The sequence below is a fragment of the Trichoplax adhaerens genome, genomic scaffold (genome assembly GCF_000150275.1).
Source record: "Trichoplax adhaerens TRIADscaffold_8 genomic scaffold, whole genome shotgun sequence".
Lineage (NCBI taxonomy): Eukaryota > Metazoa > Placozoa > Uniplacotomia > Trichoplacea > Trichoplacidae > Trichoplax > Trichoplax adhaerens.
This window is the reverse complement of record NW_002060950.1, coordinates 2,080,937-2,098,218: the sequence shown is the minus strand read 5'-3', so window position 1 is coordinate 2,098,218 and position 17,282 is coordinate 2,080,937. Positions and strand designations below refer to the sequence as shown.

At 32.1% G+C, this 17,282-nt stretch overlaps 1 protein-coding gene across 1 annotated transcript; it reads right to left on the bottom strand.

Moving 5' to 3' along the window:
* Positions 1-11,967: 11,967 nt before the first annotated feature.
* TRIADDRAFT_50610 (uncharacterized protein) lies at positions 11,968-14,368 on the bottom strand (the record flags this gene model as incomplete). The annotated part of the gene is made up of 2 exons (XM_002114594.1): positions 11,968-12,076; positions 14,253-14,368. The coding sequence occupies 2 exons, from the start codon at positions 14,366-14,368 to the stop codon at positions 11,968-11,970; spliced, it is 225 nt and encodes a 74-aa protein (XP_002114630.1).
* Positions 14,369-17,282: the final 2,914 nt, after the last annotated feature.

Genomic DNA, 17,282 nt, shown 5'->3' with positions numbered 1-17,282 from the left:
GCCCAACAAATAGCATTTTATTTTGACGGTAATATAGACAAATCAAGGTATGGGGTATTATTGGAATGATGAATTCAACCTGATTCGATCTTGTCTATCATCAACATGGGGTATCTAGCCTTCTCTCGATGCTATTGTGCTCAAATGGAAAAGTTAGATTATTTTACACCGCTCTTAATTTCACTTCTAATTAAGCTATAGTTAAAATGAGAGATAATTGCTGACGATGGGGGAAAAAGATGAAGAATAATGACACGGAGGACATGAACTGAGTTAGTGGTTGTTGTACATTAGACTTGAACAATAAATTGATTCTTATATTCATTCTTCAAACTGCATCCAATCTTGGAAAATCTTACTAATGGAGACAAAGATAGAATAGTCCTCGTTGTTATAGTAGGGGTCTATATTAACTGTCAACGCATTGAAGATAAATCATGACGGAATATGCAAGCGTTATGATTGTTACTCCAATGTTAAAACAGTGTTAAGAAATTTCTTAACAAATACATGTATAAAGTAAATAAATCATCCATTCCGTTAATTGATTGATGTACGTCAACTAGAAAGACTACATCAATTCTTCTAGTCATGCAAAGCATAAAATTGGATTGGATCATGACCATGATTAATCAATTGCAGAATTGAATGAGGAAAAAATAGCTTCAAATTTGAATCGGGTTCAAAAGGCATTCTCGAATCGATTGCAATCAAGGAATCTTGTCCAATATATAGACAAGGAATTGTAACCAAATATCCAATCGATGTTAAAGTAGAAAGAAGGAATAAAATCGACCCAAATAGAGAAAGATAGTATTATGCATCTCTTGACAATAGATGAGAATCGAATCTATCCTCGGTAACGGGTAAATTTTCTGAATCAATGAAAAATCATGAACAATCCCCTTTAAGGATTGAAGGATAACAATTAGTAATGATAGATCGGAATCATGTCACGGAAATAGGAATGGACTAGTAGAGGAACGTATTTGATCGTCATTTCTTTAATTAAGCTCATGCTGTAATCATGAGATGAAGATGATGAAATAACTTGATGATGTCAATGAACTTTGGAAAGCAAGCACCATCGGTAAAACACTCAAGACGTTAATTGATCATTCAAGGTATAGAAGAAAATTAGACTGATTAAAATCGAATTCCACATTTTAAGAATTGATTGAATTTAATAGCATACAGAGTGATTCAGTCTTTCCTTTATTTAAATCAATCGATCAATGGATAAATGCGATAGGTAAAAAAAGTTTCAACATGCGAACAAAAAAAGCGGAAGAAAGATACAGCAAAATCTCTGTTGCCATGGATAACACAGCATCATCAACTTTGTCAGGTCATGGCAAAAAAATTTTTTATATCCTTTTCTGTCTTACCTAGATCGAAATAGCTGCGTATAGTATTACCACGTAATTTGGAGCTGGAATGGATTAGATCAGTGTTGGAAAATTGGCCTGGACTTTTATTCGTATTTAATGATGCTTGTGTTTTAATTTTGTATAAATCCATCATATATTGGGGTATTTTACGGTGAGCGGGTAATTGGGGGATATCTTTTAGGCCCATTAATGTTAAAAGTTGACGTGAAACTAGTTCTTTAGCATCAAATTGGGAAGTTTCTTGTCCTTGCTTTGATTCTTGATGCGTTGGCTTAGCTGTACAATATGGTATGATAGGCAAAACCATACTTACTATGAGTAAAAATGTCAAGGATGGATGAAATCGGTTGGATGTCATTTTATCTTTGCTTTTTTTTTTGCTCTTGTTACTGTGACTTGAATAGACAACTTGGAGTTGTTTGAATCGAATAAGTCGATGAAGTGAAAATGGAAGAGACGATTTTTTCTTCAAAATAGATATAGGAATGTTATGTATAAGGCGTCGAGCGATATCGGAGGGGGGTTAAGAAAAAAAGGAGAATACTAGGCAAGGAAAAGATGGAGAGTCAATGAATAAGTTGATTGAAGAAGAAATGAAAGATGGCTTGAATTGAGGTGACGATGTGATGGGAGCAAACAAAGTCTTGTTATCGACTTTAATTTAAGATGAAAGAATTTGTGGTGTAATTTACAATCTTGTTGAATAGTCTAGTAAGGTTAATGTTTGAATGGTAAAAGAAATTATAGGAGCAGAATAGCCTGAAGGAAGAATATTCTTTTGAATTGAATAGTGGCGACAAGGTCATGTAAAGCAATGTCTTAATCAATCAATGATGTCTCTGCTCTTGGTTGGAATTGAATATTTTTCCTTGGAATGATGGATATACGGTAAGTGAAAATAAGGTGAAAAACAACAACAACAACAACAAGTTCAATCTCGATGGATAAGAGATAGTGATAATTCTTTCTTGCTACAACTAGTTTCAATTGCTATCCTATAGATTGAGGAGGAAGAAAAAAAAAAACTACAAGAGAGAATATGCAATGATGCCCAAGACGATTGGATAGACACGTTGATGTTCTGCGGTTCCAGTCGTCGACTTGGATTTGGTAGACAACACCTCTTGAATGAAACGATGAAAATGGCAGTGTTAATTTAAAGTCTGGCAATTTTATAAGGAGACGACTAGACTCGTGGGGATCAAGGTACTAAATTTAGCTAAGAATCAATTGAGACTCGGTGTCAACAATGCAATTGGAATAAAAAAGAGGAGAGAAAAATTTAACTTAAAAGAATCAATAGTAGAACAAAAGAGATTCAACAATGATTGCGTTTCCTCTCTTCATCATCTTCTTTCCCTTATTGTTACTATGGATAATATTCATTAAAAAGGCTGTAATCATTCAATACATATCCACATACGCATGGATAGGCAAGATATTTTTTTCTCCATCTTGCCCTTTTTATCCTCATCGGAAAGGGCTATCAAGGTAAAAAAAAAAAATGCCACTTTTTCCGACGTTGTTAATCGATTTCAAGCACTCGTTGACAAACGATGAATTCATTTAAGTTATCAGTCGATTGATCGATCATCGGTCAATAGGATAATTACATCTTATCATGGATAAAATTAAATTTTAATTCGTTAATGGCAGGGGGAAGCTGCATCGAGGTGTTGAGATTGAAAAGGAAAAGAGCTGCCAATTCCATGACTAATGGACCGATTGAGTTGGCTAGCAGAGTGAAATCCATTGGCTTCAATGGCAGGCTAAAAAATAAAATAAAATAAAGAATGCCATGATAAAGCAGACAACGTATCCAATGATAGGAAAAATTACGCAAATTCTTCTCCTTTTATGTTATTTTTTTTGTATAAGCGAGAGATTATTGTTGCAAGACAAGAGCTACATTACGTAGACAAAAAAAAAAAAAACCTCCCAGTCTTTACACTAATATCATCTTGATTGATGATGACTTCATTCTTATTGATTTCAATATAAAAATAGAACTGAGGGATTATTGTCGCCATCTTGTAGTGTCCAAGTTAAGATAGGTCTGATTAGAGTGGTTTCTAAGGTAGAAGATCTATAGCTTAATTGTACCTTAGCTCCTGCAATGCTAGCCGTTTCATTCATTGATCATTTCATTGATATTGTGCATTCCTTACAATGATAGAGAAGTAATGCGGTTTGCCTATCCATGACGTAGCACTTGGTTTATCTAAGGTAGAAAGGGAGAAGGGAAATTAATCAGAGAGAGAGAGAGAGAGAAAAGAAAACAATAAAGAATCTTGACATAAATCATATTGACCAAGATGACGAAGCATGTCCAATGTATGACTTAGAAATAGATATTACGTACATTGAGTTTTGCTATTCGATTGAAATAGAAGACGATGAGATTGATCTTATTTGTATATTTTGTCCAGCTAATTTTAGACTTGGAAGTAATACCATTTACTTCAGTGACTCAATCCAATAAGTATGAAGAGTATTCTGAGAAAGTTTCTCTATTCAATGATGATTTGTTTGATCATTGCCTTTTATTGTTGATTCTACGATTCTAATCGATTGATCGATTGTCTTACAGATCAAATAGATAGAGTCGTCATCATTCATCCAAGAAATGATTGATATTTCCAATTTAAAGTCATGATTAATGTATCATCTCTTGACTATCATAGTAATATCGATAAAGAGAGAAAGGGAGAAAGAGAGAAAAAGAGAAAGAGAGAGAGAAAGAGAAGAGAGACACGCATAGATCAATCGATAGAAAGAATTATCCATTATAATTCAATATTGGATTAAAAATAAATAATCAATGTATTTCAGTATCAAAAAATGCTATCCCCATCTATTAATTTCTTCATTAATTTAAATCGCTATTAATGAGCAAGAATTAACTGTTAATAAGTTAATAAGGCCACAATATATCCTCCGTGGTGAAATGATTGGACATATTAATGCCATAGATTGTCATTGACTTATACCCCTAGACAGTTACCTTACTATACGTAGATTGCACAATTGAAAAAAATTCATTTAATAATTGCCTACATTCACTAAAATCATTTCCATCGACAACTATCTTTGGTGAAAGTGTCAATTTTTCTCGCCCTCCTCAGTTTATTCCTTTCTCTATGACATGGTTAAATCATCAAGGAAATTCAATAACTTTAGTTTTGATACTAAGCAAAGAACATCGGTAAACAAATATCGGTGAGAAATTTTTGCATATTAATAATTAGATAAGCATTGGAAACAATATGACTACTACAACATGTCATCAGCTAATATTAACACCGAAAATTGGATGATGAATCTGGATCAATATGATGAAAAAGAACAATTTAGTTTAGATGGCATAGTCAACGAGTTAAGTAAAGTATTGGGCAATTAGATTGTTCTACAAATCAATGAAATAGCTCCCTCCCAAAAACATAAGATCAAACAAAGAATTAGATAAAATATTCAACTTTAATTATTTGCGTTTTTGATCATTTTTTCTTTCAATCACCTTTGCATAACGCCATCATGACACAAAATGAAAAGAAAAGAAATTAATTTATACTATTTTCAAGTTCTATTTCTAGTAAACTATCATGGACATCCTCCTTGTTTTGTATTGATAGCATTAAAATTCTTCCTGGTTTATTCTCACTTTATTGGGCCTGTATTATCAATTTTAAGAATGATCTTTAGCTTATTATAGCCTTTGCACGTGCTAGAATTCAGTCTTTCCAATTGATTTCATTCAGATTTTTGTTTTTTTTCTCCTATATTAAAATACATCATTAAAGTTATCCTAGCTATGATCACGATCTGTTCAAGACGGGAAAAAGAAATGAAACTCATTTACAACCATATTGGAATTATTATTCGTTCGTTATTGATTAATCAAGATGATGATAGCAATCAAATTTTTAACTTTTAGCCATTTTTCAAATTGTCAGAGCGGAAGAAGTGCATCCCACTTACTTTTTCCTGTACTGTAGTTAGTCGTTTTCCAGTTTAAGCTAAATCAATAGAATTTGCTTAATGCATACTATTGCAATCATGTATCCATCTTAATATCTAGTGATGATGATGATGATGATGTCGATGGCGATTATTATAAATAGCTAATTACTTGATCTTATTGAATTAATCTATTAGCCTTTGATTCCTACACCAGGTGGTCTAATAATTAACTAATAGAAATAATGCCTTTCCATTTTATGCATGCATAACTTGATGCTACTGACGTAAATGAGGAAATAAAACTAAAATGGAAAATATGAAATAAGATCCATGCAAAAATTTGTTTTTGTATTGATAACAAAGTTGATTCAATCTATTGTCCCCAACTTCATTTCTACAGTAGGCTAGATGGAATAATTACTGTCTATCATTATAAGCTAACTACAAATATAAGACATAGACGCAGGAGGACAAAAATATTGAATCCAATAATGATAATCATTAATCATTAAAGCATACAATGATTTCCTCAACTCTCTTCTATTTATAGAGGAAAATTTTTTTCTCTTCCTGATGGCATTCGTTTACTACTTTTGATAATTGTCAGCAATAACTCCATTGCGTTAACTGATTGCATAACATTTTTCTAATTATAATTATTATTTTTCTCGTGTAATAACCAATACATACAAATTAAAGTTGATTGAATGGTGCAGCATGATCAAAAAATACTAGTCATCAAGCTGCATATTAAATTCATAGATAGAGGAATTATAATCATGTCACTAAATTAAGACGTTATTCCACATCATAACAAAACTCAATAGATAACAACTATTATTATCCTTTAAATTAACCTGATTAGTAAAGTACAAACAAGGACAAAATGTATTACACCGTTGAAGTTAATAAATCAATCTATTATCCTTGCTAACAATTTTAAGCGATGGACTTTACTCCTTCGCAAACATCGATAATGATTAATTGCTAAGACATTAGTCTAATCATGAATTAGCTATAGATTCGCTAGACTGATTCTTAAATTTATTTCTTTGAATACCATACTAAGTTGCTTATAATATAGAATTGTTGCCATTGAACACTAATCAAAAATGGATAAAATATTATCTAATTTTTGTAATTATTTTATTAGTTGATACATATTCTATCCTTTATATCCTATCTGTGCATATATTTCCATCAATACTGTAAATATCTTGCGTAGAGGTAAAAAAAGGGTATGAAGAAATTGTTCAATTTATTAAATTTATTTATTGATTAGTACACATTTCATATCGACAAATCTACGCATACGTACCTTTTACGTTACCTACCTATAACTACTGTACCTATATTAACTTCTCATCCATGCTGTCTGTCCTTGTATCAGCACTTTCATCGATACTGTAGTATACGTTCATGTCAGCAGATTAATGTATTGCTAGTATTACTTATTTTTGATTAATTAAGAATTACATAATGAAGAAGACATTTGTACTTTCTCTGTCGATCTGTACTCTAATAGAAGTGGCATATAGTGTATACCAATCTATCGCCTAAAGTATAATAAAGTAGTACACGTAGTTTGGATTAGACTGAGATCAATACAGACAAAGAAATTACTTTAGGGACAACATTCTTCTATATATAATTCTACGGAGATATTATAGAAAGAAAAAATATCCTTATTTTTCGCTTGATAAATTTAAAATGTAGGCGGTTGTAAATTTGCTACTCTCAAACATACATAGATTCCCTTCATCATAATATAGTAGAGAAGAGATAATTAACATCATGATTGCATTTAAGTTTATTAAAATTAAAATCTAGACCTGATGATAAAGAACTAACTTTAATGATAAATGTTCATGATTGGTTTTTGTTATTAATCTCTTAAATTAGAATTGATTAGTCCACTTCTTACCATATCATTCTTTATTTGTTATATTTTCGACTAGTGTAATTGAACGATAAAACTCTTCCATCGTACTTGAGCATCATCTGATTCCTGTTTTGTCATTGCTTATTATTACGGTATCTATTAATGTTAAATTTAAGAATGAAATTGAAGTTATATTTTTTAAATTAAATATACAACTAAACCATCCATGTTCACTTACCTAGTAATTAGAAATGAAACATCAATTTTTTGAATATAGCAGCATCAAATTAGTTACTTCCAATACAATTCATCGTCATACTAAAATAATTGTGCGCCATAACGTTGGCATTGGATCCTCATCACTTGATCATTATCATTGCCTTGTTAAAGCATTTGATCATGTTTAAAGTTCAAATTTATTATATGATATTTTTAAATTAACTTTCTTCTACCATCAATCTATTTACTAATTATTAACTAAAAATCTTCTCTTTTCCTATAATACATGTTCGACTTTGTTCAAATGGTAGAATTATTTAAGAAATCTGCAACTGAAAGATTTTCCCTTATTAACTAAAGTGAACCAATTCCTTTTAATCATGGTCCGATTATTTGCTTTATCAGTTTGATATAAAATTTTTTGATAATCTCGTACATATTGAAAAACACCACACGAGAATGATGATTCATTCATAAAGATGAGATAAGTCATATACCGTAGACAAAATATCGTAGGGTATTATTAATGCTCATTGAGCAGAACAAATTGTCGAACAATAGCATTCTGTCATGATAATCATTCTATCATTGTTTTATCTTCCTCTCACGAGTCATTGTTATCATTTTATTGCTCAACTTTCATGTAGAATAGTAGTCGATAATTTTTGTCTAATTAAAACATTGATAGCTGCAAAAAATTGAATTTTATTCATTCTTGAATGATTTCTGTCGAGCTATCATTTCAAGAAAATTTTGCGATCTAAGAATATATAATGTTAATTAATAATCTGGTGTTCTATAACAAATGCTAATTTTACATAGGCTATCTATTTTAGGGATGTAAGGGAATAAGTATACTCTGTTACTAAAATTTTTGATTCTAAAGATTGGTGGAATAACTGCACGAAACAGATAATCATTTCTACTGTACGGTATAATTCATATATGGTTAATTTAATCGATAGAAGTGTTGGCAACACCATTCTCGTATTTTCCACCTGCTTTACATGATGATAAGAATATCGTTATTGTAAATGAGAGTTCATTTGATTTTGTCTAGCTATTTTTATCTAATAATCAGTTACGATAATTATTGACTCATTCAATTTAGAGACTTAAACTATGATTATTTGAGTAAAATTATCGCTTACCTTATTTTCAGGAGTAAGAATAGTAGGGCCATTTGTATTTTAGTAATGATTACGTAAGTTTTGCCTCTTTTTCCAGACTTTCAATGCTTTACTTATTTTGATCTTGTTGCTAAGGCAGCAATCAGAATAATGACTTATATAGCTTCATGGATCAGGTTTGAATAAAATTGGACTCATGAAACTGCAATTTATGCATATTGATAATTGTAAAGTACTTTTCATTATGACTAGCAGTTAGTTCTAATAGACTATGATTTAAATGGCTATTGTTTTGTTGCTAAGAAAATTAACATGGCCAAGACATGCAGCTAAAAATAGCCGAATCAACAGGTTATCGTTCCTGCCACAGTTTACGGTATAAAAACTGTATTAAAAACTTATTACCACATTTCAGGGAACGCTGCATAGGCAATCTAAAATTGGCCAAATTCTTTGGCTGCACGTTAAGTAGCTTGTAAATCATATTTTAGAATTATGAAATTAGCGATTTTTAACATTTAATAAAGGTACCTTACTCAACTATAGTATCCACTTTGATCTAATTTAAAGTTGCTGAAAGACCATTTTTCTTTAATTAATTTATAATTAGTTAATTTTGTCTTTGTTAAATATGCAGATAGAATAAAACTTAAATTCAGGATTGACAAACCGCGGACAGTGGTGCCAGTTCTGTTCATGTTCAACAAAATAATCATTCATTAAACGTGATGTTAGCAAATGCAAGTAAAATATTGCATCGCATGTAACTTACCTAAGTAAATTTCTCAAATTGGAATTATAGTATGTATAATTAATTAGACTTTCATTGATGATAATTTATTCAAAAAATTTATATAAATTATGACTGTAAATCAATGAGTAATTGATTGATCGATGGATAATCGCATATAATAACGTTAAGATAAATAAGATTTAATAAAATCTTGGCCTTACATTCATTTTACTACGCCATTTTAGCACGACATTTTAGCATTAGTAGCATTCATGCATCACATATACTACATATGTTAGCCTCCTCAACATAGACTTCAAAGTTTAAACGGAACAAAGCACTATTATTGTTACTAGTTATTGGGCATATAAAGCGTTTGTTCCATCATTTTAACTTCATTGATAGAATAATAATTGCAATATTAGATTAATAAAATAAAATCAATTATAGGTCTAATAATATATTTTTACAAAATATTAAGAAAATAACCATTCTATGAGCAAGTATCGCTCCACTCTAACCAGGTCTTATAATAAAAGCATAAAATTATACGGTAATTCGCTAAGTGTACAATGTATTGAAAGAAGAGTACTATGCGACAGTTTTTTTGCTATTTAAGCAAGTTCTAGTTTACAGTAAGAACACATAATCGTCCATGTGGTTTCTTCTTTAGTGTTAACTCCTAATACGATGATTCATCTATTGTCATAGTCTAATATGACTCTTATTCTAAAAGAAATTAATTATTGTAGTTTACCATATATACTTTGATTATAATTATTGTTAAACGTAAACTGACCATTCTCACGCTAACAAAAAATTAACCACGTTATTTAAGTTTAGTAGTTACTTATAGTAAGGATGTTGCTGTATCGTAAAAATTACATGTAGACTGTAGGAATTAGGTTTAAACATTTCCAACTATTAATTAATTAATTCACTTGAATCAACTAAAGATAAGATATCATACGATGTACTTGGCGGATACCTAACAACGAAAATTAATGTACATTTTTGTTGGTCATCGCTTCATACACTGCTTGACTCAACTATAGGAAATGAACAGTCTTACCATAGTCACAGATTCTAAATTTACTGTTAATATGAACGACAATCAATAAGTAGCTATTGTCTGCTTTCAAAAGATATCACCTTCTGTAGACATAATAACTTTTCTGAAGCAATTGAATCATTAATAACGGTCCGAAGAGTAATTCTTGTCGTTCCTTCTTTATAATGCTCTTTTCTTGAAAGCAGTAATAATACTGTATTGATTTCTGCATGTAACCTAAAGGCAATACTTTTCAGCCATATAAGTGCATGATGACTCATAGTTTTAACAATTGCTCGATTATATTATTATATCATATGAAAGTGTAATCTCACAATGCCAAGTAATGAATATAGGCGGTTTGGGCTATTTCTGGCTAGGTAATATCTATACGGTTTTACCATAGCGTTGAATACTAGAGTTTTTTAATTTTTAAAGGAGAAAAATACTATTATATCCGTTCTTACCTTTTATCATTAACGATATGAAGATTATAAATAGTATCTTTTTGTATGTTTAGTCCCTTGTACGTTTTGATTAACCCTTGGGAACGGATTATTATGTTTGGTTATTCTAATTTTTATCTATATTTAATGAATTAAAATATTATTGTTACTATAGAGGTTCTATGCATTTAATAGCAATACAATTAAAAGTTATAAACCAAGAAGTGTACATGCACATGATAATTTTTATATCGTACTTTCGCCGGTAAGATAGCAACTTTAGTTATCTGCAGGCTAACATACTTTTAAAATTTAGTGTAGGCGTGATGTCCAATTAAAAGTGCTTGAACTAGAAAAGTAGCATGCAAAATACTCATATATATATTATTATTATAGTATTTCCTGCTGATCGTTGAAATGCTCTACTATGTAGTCTACCCAGTCTTAGCCTCGTTAAGCCAAATGTGGTCGACTACACTATTCTAGCCTATTAAAGAATACAATGCACCCTCGCATTGTGTATTTGAATACTATTGATTGATAAAATTTGAGCAAGTCACGAATACGGTTACATTGATGCAATACGGAAGATTCTTGCATTTTTCATTATTATCATCATTACTGCATGACTGTGTACAGCAGATAAGGACTATTACTTGCAGGATTTAGTTTATTGAACGCTGTCACAGATAAAAAGTTTTACCTTACTTTCGGTTGTTCAACTATACTAGAATCTTCAAATAGCATACAATGGCAAAGCGAGACGGAAACGTTGCCAAGCTGATTGACTAAATGGTTTACTAATACATTTATTAGATTGATATAATTCCAATACAAATTTCGGTTTCTTCAAGTAATAGACATTTCAACGGAGCAGATGGGTATTTCGCATAATATCAGACATGAAGTATCGGAATTTCCAATTACAAATTAGCAGAAAAAATAACTACTACTGCTTAGGAGAAACCACAATACAAAATTACTGCTGTCTACGTAGACGTACTGATTTACCTTTAACGATATCACGAAGAAATGGCGTTAGCTAACGCTTGTAGCGTTGGAAGCAATCGTGATGTCAATAAAGATATTATTATTTATACTATATTATAAACATTTTGAAAATTAGGCATTAAATATAACATCAATTGCAAGGGTTTAGCAGCGTATTGCAGACCCAATTCCCATAAAGACACCAAAAGTGCCACCACCTTGTAGCATGATCTTTCCGACGGTCGACAATAGCTCTCTTCCTCGAAGTCCCATTCTAAAAGTAGAATATATATCCATTAACGAATAATTTATTTCTTTAGTATTAACGTATCCTACAAAAGAGAATTGGAGCTAAATCCCAGTATCAATCTTGATCGGCTGATGAAATAGACATACGCGTACAGTTATCAATTAAGTTAGGACGAGTAATTTTGTAAACGAATAGATGCTGACAGTTGCGTAACGGTAGTTAGTAAACATTTCGGGTTAGATTGCTACAATTTTTAAACTGTAGTCAAGTATTTGCTGCCTATGCGATAATGAAGGTGACTAGAAGCTAACATCCAGTAGATAACATACTATAGATTCAATAATAAATAATTAATCAGATATACGCACATTACTCTAAGCAAACGAGTACATATAGTAGTAGAAAACATTAAGAATGATGTGTATGTGGTCGCTACCATGCATAACGCAAAATAATTAGATATACGTACACTACTCGAAGCATACGAGTACATAGTAGTAGAAAGCGTTAAAAATGATGTGTATGTGGTTGCTACTATACCTATCGTAAAATAATTAGATATACGTCCATTACTCGAAGCATATGTGTACATACGCGTATAGTAGTAGAAAACGTTAAGAATGATGTGAAGGTAGTTACTACTATACCTATAGCAAAATAATGAGATTTACCTACATTACTCGAAGTATACGAGTACATATCGTAGTAGAAAACATTAAGAATGATGTGTATATGGTTGCTACTATACCTATCGTAAAATAATTAGGTATCAATACATTATTCTAAGTATACGAGTATGTACATATAGTAGTAGAAAACGTTAAGAATGATGTGTATGACGTTGCTACTAAAGCTATGGCAAAATCATGAGATATACGTACATTACTCGAAGTATACAAGTACATATCGTAGTAGAAAACATTAAGAATGATGTGTATGTGATTGCTACTATACCTATTACAAAACAATTAGATATCCATACATTACTCTAAGTATACAAGTATGTACATATAGTAGTAGAAAACGTTAAGAATGATGTGTATGTAGTTGCTACTCCAACTATGGCAAAATAATGAGATATACGCACATTACTCGAAGCAATACGAGTACATATCGTAGTGGAAAACATTAAGAATGATTTATATATGGTTGCTACTATACCTACTGTAAAATAATTCGATATTCATACATTTCTCTAAGCATACGAGTATGTACTGTACATACAGTAGTAGAAACGTTAAGAATGAGGTGTATGCGGTTGCTACTATACCTAGGCGTATCGCAAAATAATTCGATGTACATACATTACTCTAAACGTATGGGTATATAGTAGCAGAAAGCGTTGAGAATGATGTGTATTGTATGTGGTTGCTACCATACCTATCGCAAGATAATTAGATATACATACAATACTCTCAGCATACGAGTGCATAGTAGTAGAAAAGGTTAAAAATGATGTGGATGTGGTTACTACCATCCATATAGCAAGCGCTGCGATATATCGAGAGAGCATATGTAATATGATGCACAATATATGTTACACGTAGATCATCATCCTGTGACTATTATGATGATGACAGGACTGTAAAATAAGGATTGACCACAACTGTAGTAAGGATAATCTAAATTGGAGTGTTAAAAGAGTATTGCAATGGAACGGGAAAGCATGATCAAGACAAGAGGCTGTGTCGAGCTGCTGAAAAAACTTGCAGTACAGGAATAAGCAGAGTATACAGCATGCAATAAAATAAAAATATTGAACTATCTTGGGTTGACCTTAAGAACAGTTGCATGCTTTTAATCATCAAGCGGTGTCAGCATTTACTTGATGGATTAGAAATGATGCAGTCAAGAGTCTCGTCTGACTAGGTCGGGATCAGAATGCAGACCACTGCAACTAACAGTACTGTATTATCCATAAGCGTAAGCGTATCAAGATCATCAGTATCCATTGATTTGCAACATTCATGGCTAGCATTTACGCAGATATTGTAGTACTGTCATATTGCAATCATTCTACTGCGGCAGTGGTGTGCATTATGGCTCGGATTGAACTGTGGACCAGAGTAGTCCAGCTTGCAATCAATTCGTCCATTTGCACAACATCCATCGACGTGACCAATATCTTGACATGCAGTACACGTGTAGGATCCCTTCAACAGCAACAACAATTAAACTAACAAGGCAAAGGATTGCATACCTAAAAGCAGAATAAGTTCCAAATAATGCTCCAGAACTCATTCCAACAGCAAAACCTATCATGACACCAAATTTAACTTTATCGAAGCAGCTAGGCTGGCCATAATGTTGCGGCATCTTCCTACTCACGACTTCTTCAACACGTACAACAAGAAAGTGTGTGTGGTCGACGCGTCAGTCAGTAATAACGTGTCAATCTCACGTACGTCTCAATCTCACCAACACTACCTACAGTACGAAAGGCGAGAGTGACGCGGGTACGGTGTGACGCCATCCGAGGAAATTGAAAGGGTGAAGGGAAGCCATATGAGGCTGAATAACCCACCCTTAGATTTCTGGCGGTGCTGTGTGGACGGATGGACGTACGACAGAGTCCACGGATGGCCGTACTGTACTATATACTGTACAGTACAGTAGTTGATGACTCTACTGTACCAACGACTTCGACACAAAGTTCTACCAGAAGCGTTTCTGCAGTCTGTCAGTCACGATGCACGTTATACAGACTGCCGGCATGACAGACGGTGGGACATTTTGGGGATGGACCGCAAAAAGCCAGCACACTAAGCATGGTAGTCGTATTAAAAATAATATTATTTTTTTCAATAGTCTTTGAATTTTCTTACTGCTCAATCTTAAGAACGGAAAGCTGTTTATAACTACAGTCTCGTAGAAAGGTTCGAAGGCACATGTAAAATCGATGCATAGCACCACGACTCTGATGAAAGATGGCAATTTATGAAATGTGCTCGAGGTCAAAAATGAATTACTTGTAGTAAAATATATAGCAGTAATACTCGCTTATATCAATGCTCCAATAGACAGAGGATCATGTTTTATACGTGAGCATTCTGCAATTGAAAATGTGTATACGATACAGTATTAAAACAACAGAATTATACATCAATAGATGAATGGAGGATGCGTTGCAATGTCCTTACTGGACTCCGTAATGATCAGTTAACGGTTCATCAACAGGTGGAATTACAGAATAACTTATGAATTACTAGAAATTTACTTTTCTTCAGTAATCCATAGCAGTCCTTGTAAAGTCATTGCACGCGTAACAGCTTAGTAATCAAAGATGACATACTAAAATTAGGACAATCGAACGATGTCTATTCCGTCTAGACAGTAGTTTACACGAGCCAAAATAGGTGGAGTTGTCCATCACAATACGTGAAATTCATCCTCTACGAAGAAGGAAACTACAGTATATGGTATCAACAACACGCAAAATAGTGTTATCGAGTCGATTAAGTAGGTACAGCTATGGATTTTGCAGAAGTTATGTTGAAATACAAATGCAAGCACGAAAACAAAGCAGAAAGCTTCTTGATACTATACTATTACTGCTTATAGCGATCGTCGTAATGCAATCGATGCATAAGAAAGTACGATATTGTTTACTTAAGGAGTTATTACACAGTTGGCTTACAGGTATCAACTTCATAATTTTCAATACTGCAAAAGTTGTTTACATCTATTGAGGGATGGACTAAAAATTACTATTGTAGCAATTTAAATTATTCAATGTTATAATGCCACTCAATATAGTACTGTACATGAATTACATGTATGGACACATGCAACCCTAACAATGCAGTATACGAGTATTACACTGAGTTAATACTCTAGTACTGTAAAGGGAAATTTCGGTTTAACAACCTTGCAATAGGTTAATAGACTGCTGAACTAATCGTAAATTATTGGATCTAAAATTGAGTTATGATAAACGATGCCTACACCGTATACTGTGTACACTGTACAGTATTGTAAAGAATAAGTAATTATACTGTACATGTATATTGGAAGATAAAATTAAGTGATTATATAACAGACGTGAATCTAGATCCGAATGTACGTACGCATAAGATAGGCATTGAAGATGGGGAAAGGGCCAGCATTTAGGGATAAAATAAGAGATTTTTAGTCGATCAACACCTTGAATGGTGTACTGTATTCTTCAAAATTTAGTTAAATATTTATTACATTACATCATCATATACAGGCTTTATAAGTAATAATTAATCTAAACAGTATTCATTGATATCGATTCATAATTACCTACGGTACATAGTTTAATTAACATTATCATGAAAACTGCATAACTTTATGAATTAAAGAAACATAATGTAAGAGCCTTCATGAATTACCATTGTTACGCCTATAATAAGGGAATTACTAGATAGATTTTGTACAGTAAGGTAAGCCTTGACGTCAATCAGCTTACCAACTAATAGACTCACTAAACCTAACCAGGTCCTACAGTATTCTAACAAAATACTACAAGGCTACCATTAGCTAATAATTTAGAAGCTGATCGATTACTACATGACGAATAATAACGAATAATTTCTCAGTTTTCTTCTAAAATTATCTAAACTTACAAATCAAATTAGCATAGTATTTGTTATTGTTGTACATAGCGTTAGATATTAGCTAAGATATATGTTACATTAGCTATTTGATAGAGCTTTAAGTATGTGATTAGAATATCATCTATAGAAGTATTTGTAATATGATGATTGTATTGTAGTCTTGCAATACCGTGCATGATTATATTGTAAAAGGCGGACTGATAATTTACTACAGATAACCATATGTTGTAAAGTAAATGATAGCTGTAATAGTTAGTATATGTTAAATGCCACGACGCAAAAAGGCGAAAGGTGTAAGCTGGAATAGTTATACAGTAAATAACCGGCATTTTAATAATATAGTCAGTTACAAATCTTACTTGTGGAGTAGAACTCATTACGTAAAATATAACAGTTATCGCTAAGACATTATTGGTATCTACGCAAATACTGCAGCTTGAAAAGTCTATCTTCAGCATGCATAGAGAACGATTAAGTTTATATACGGTGTTTCAAACTTTAACTGCAATAAGCATCTAAACCTTTGTATATACGATTCAATTGTAACATAGATTTATTATGCGAGTATACCAGTACATACGCATATAGATAATTAAGACCAATGATTGATTTCAAGGATCGTTATCAATTTACCAGTGCTAATAACCATA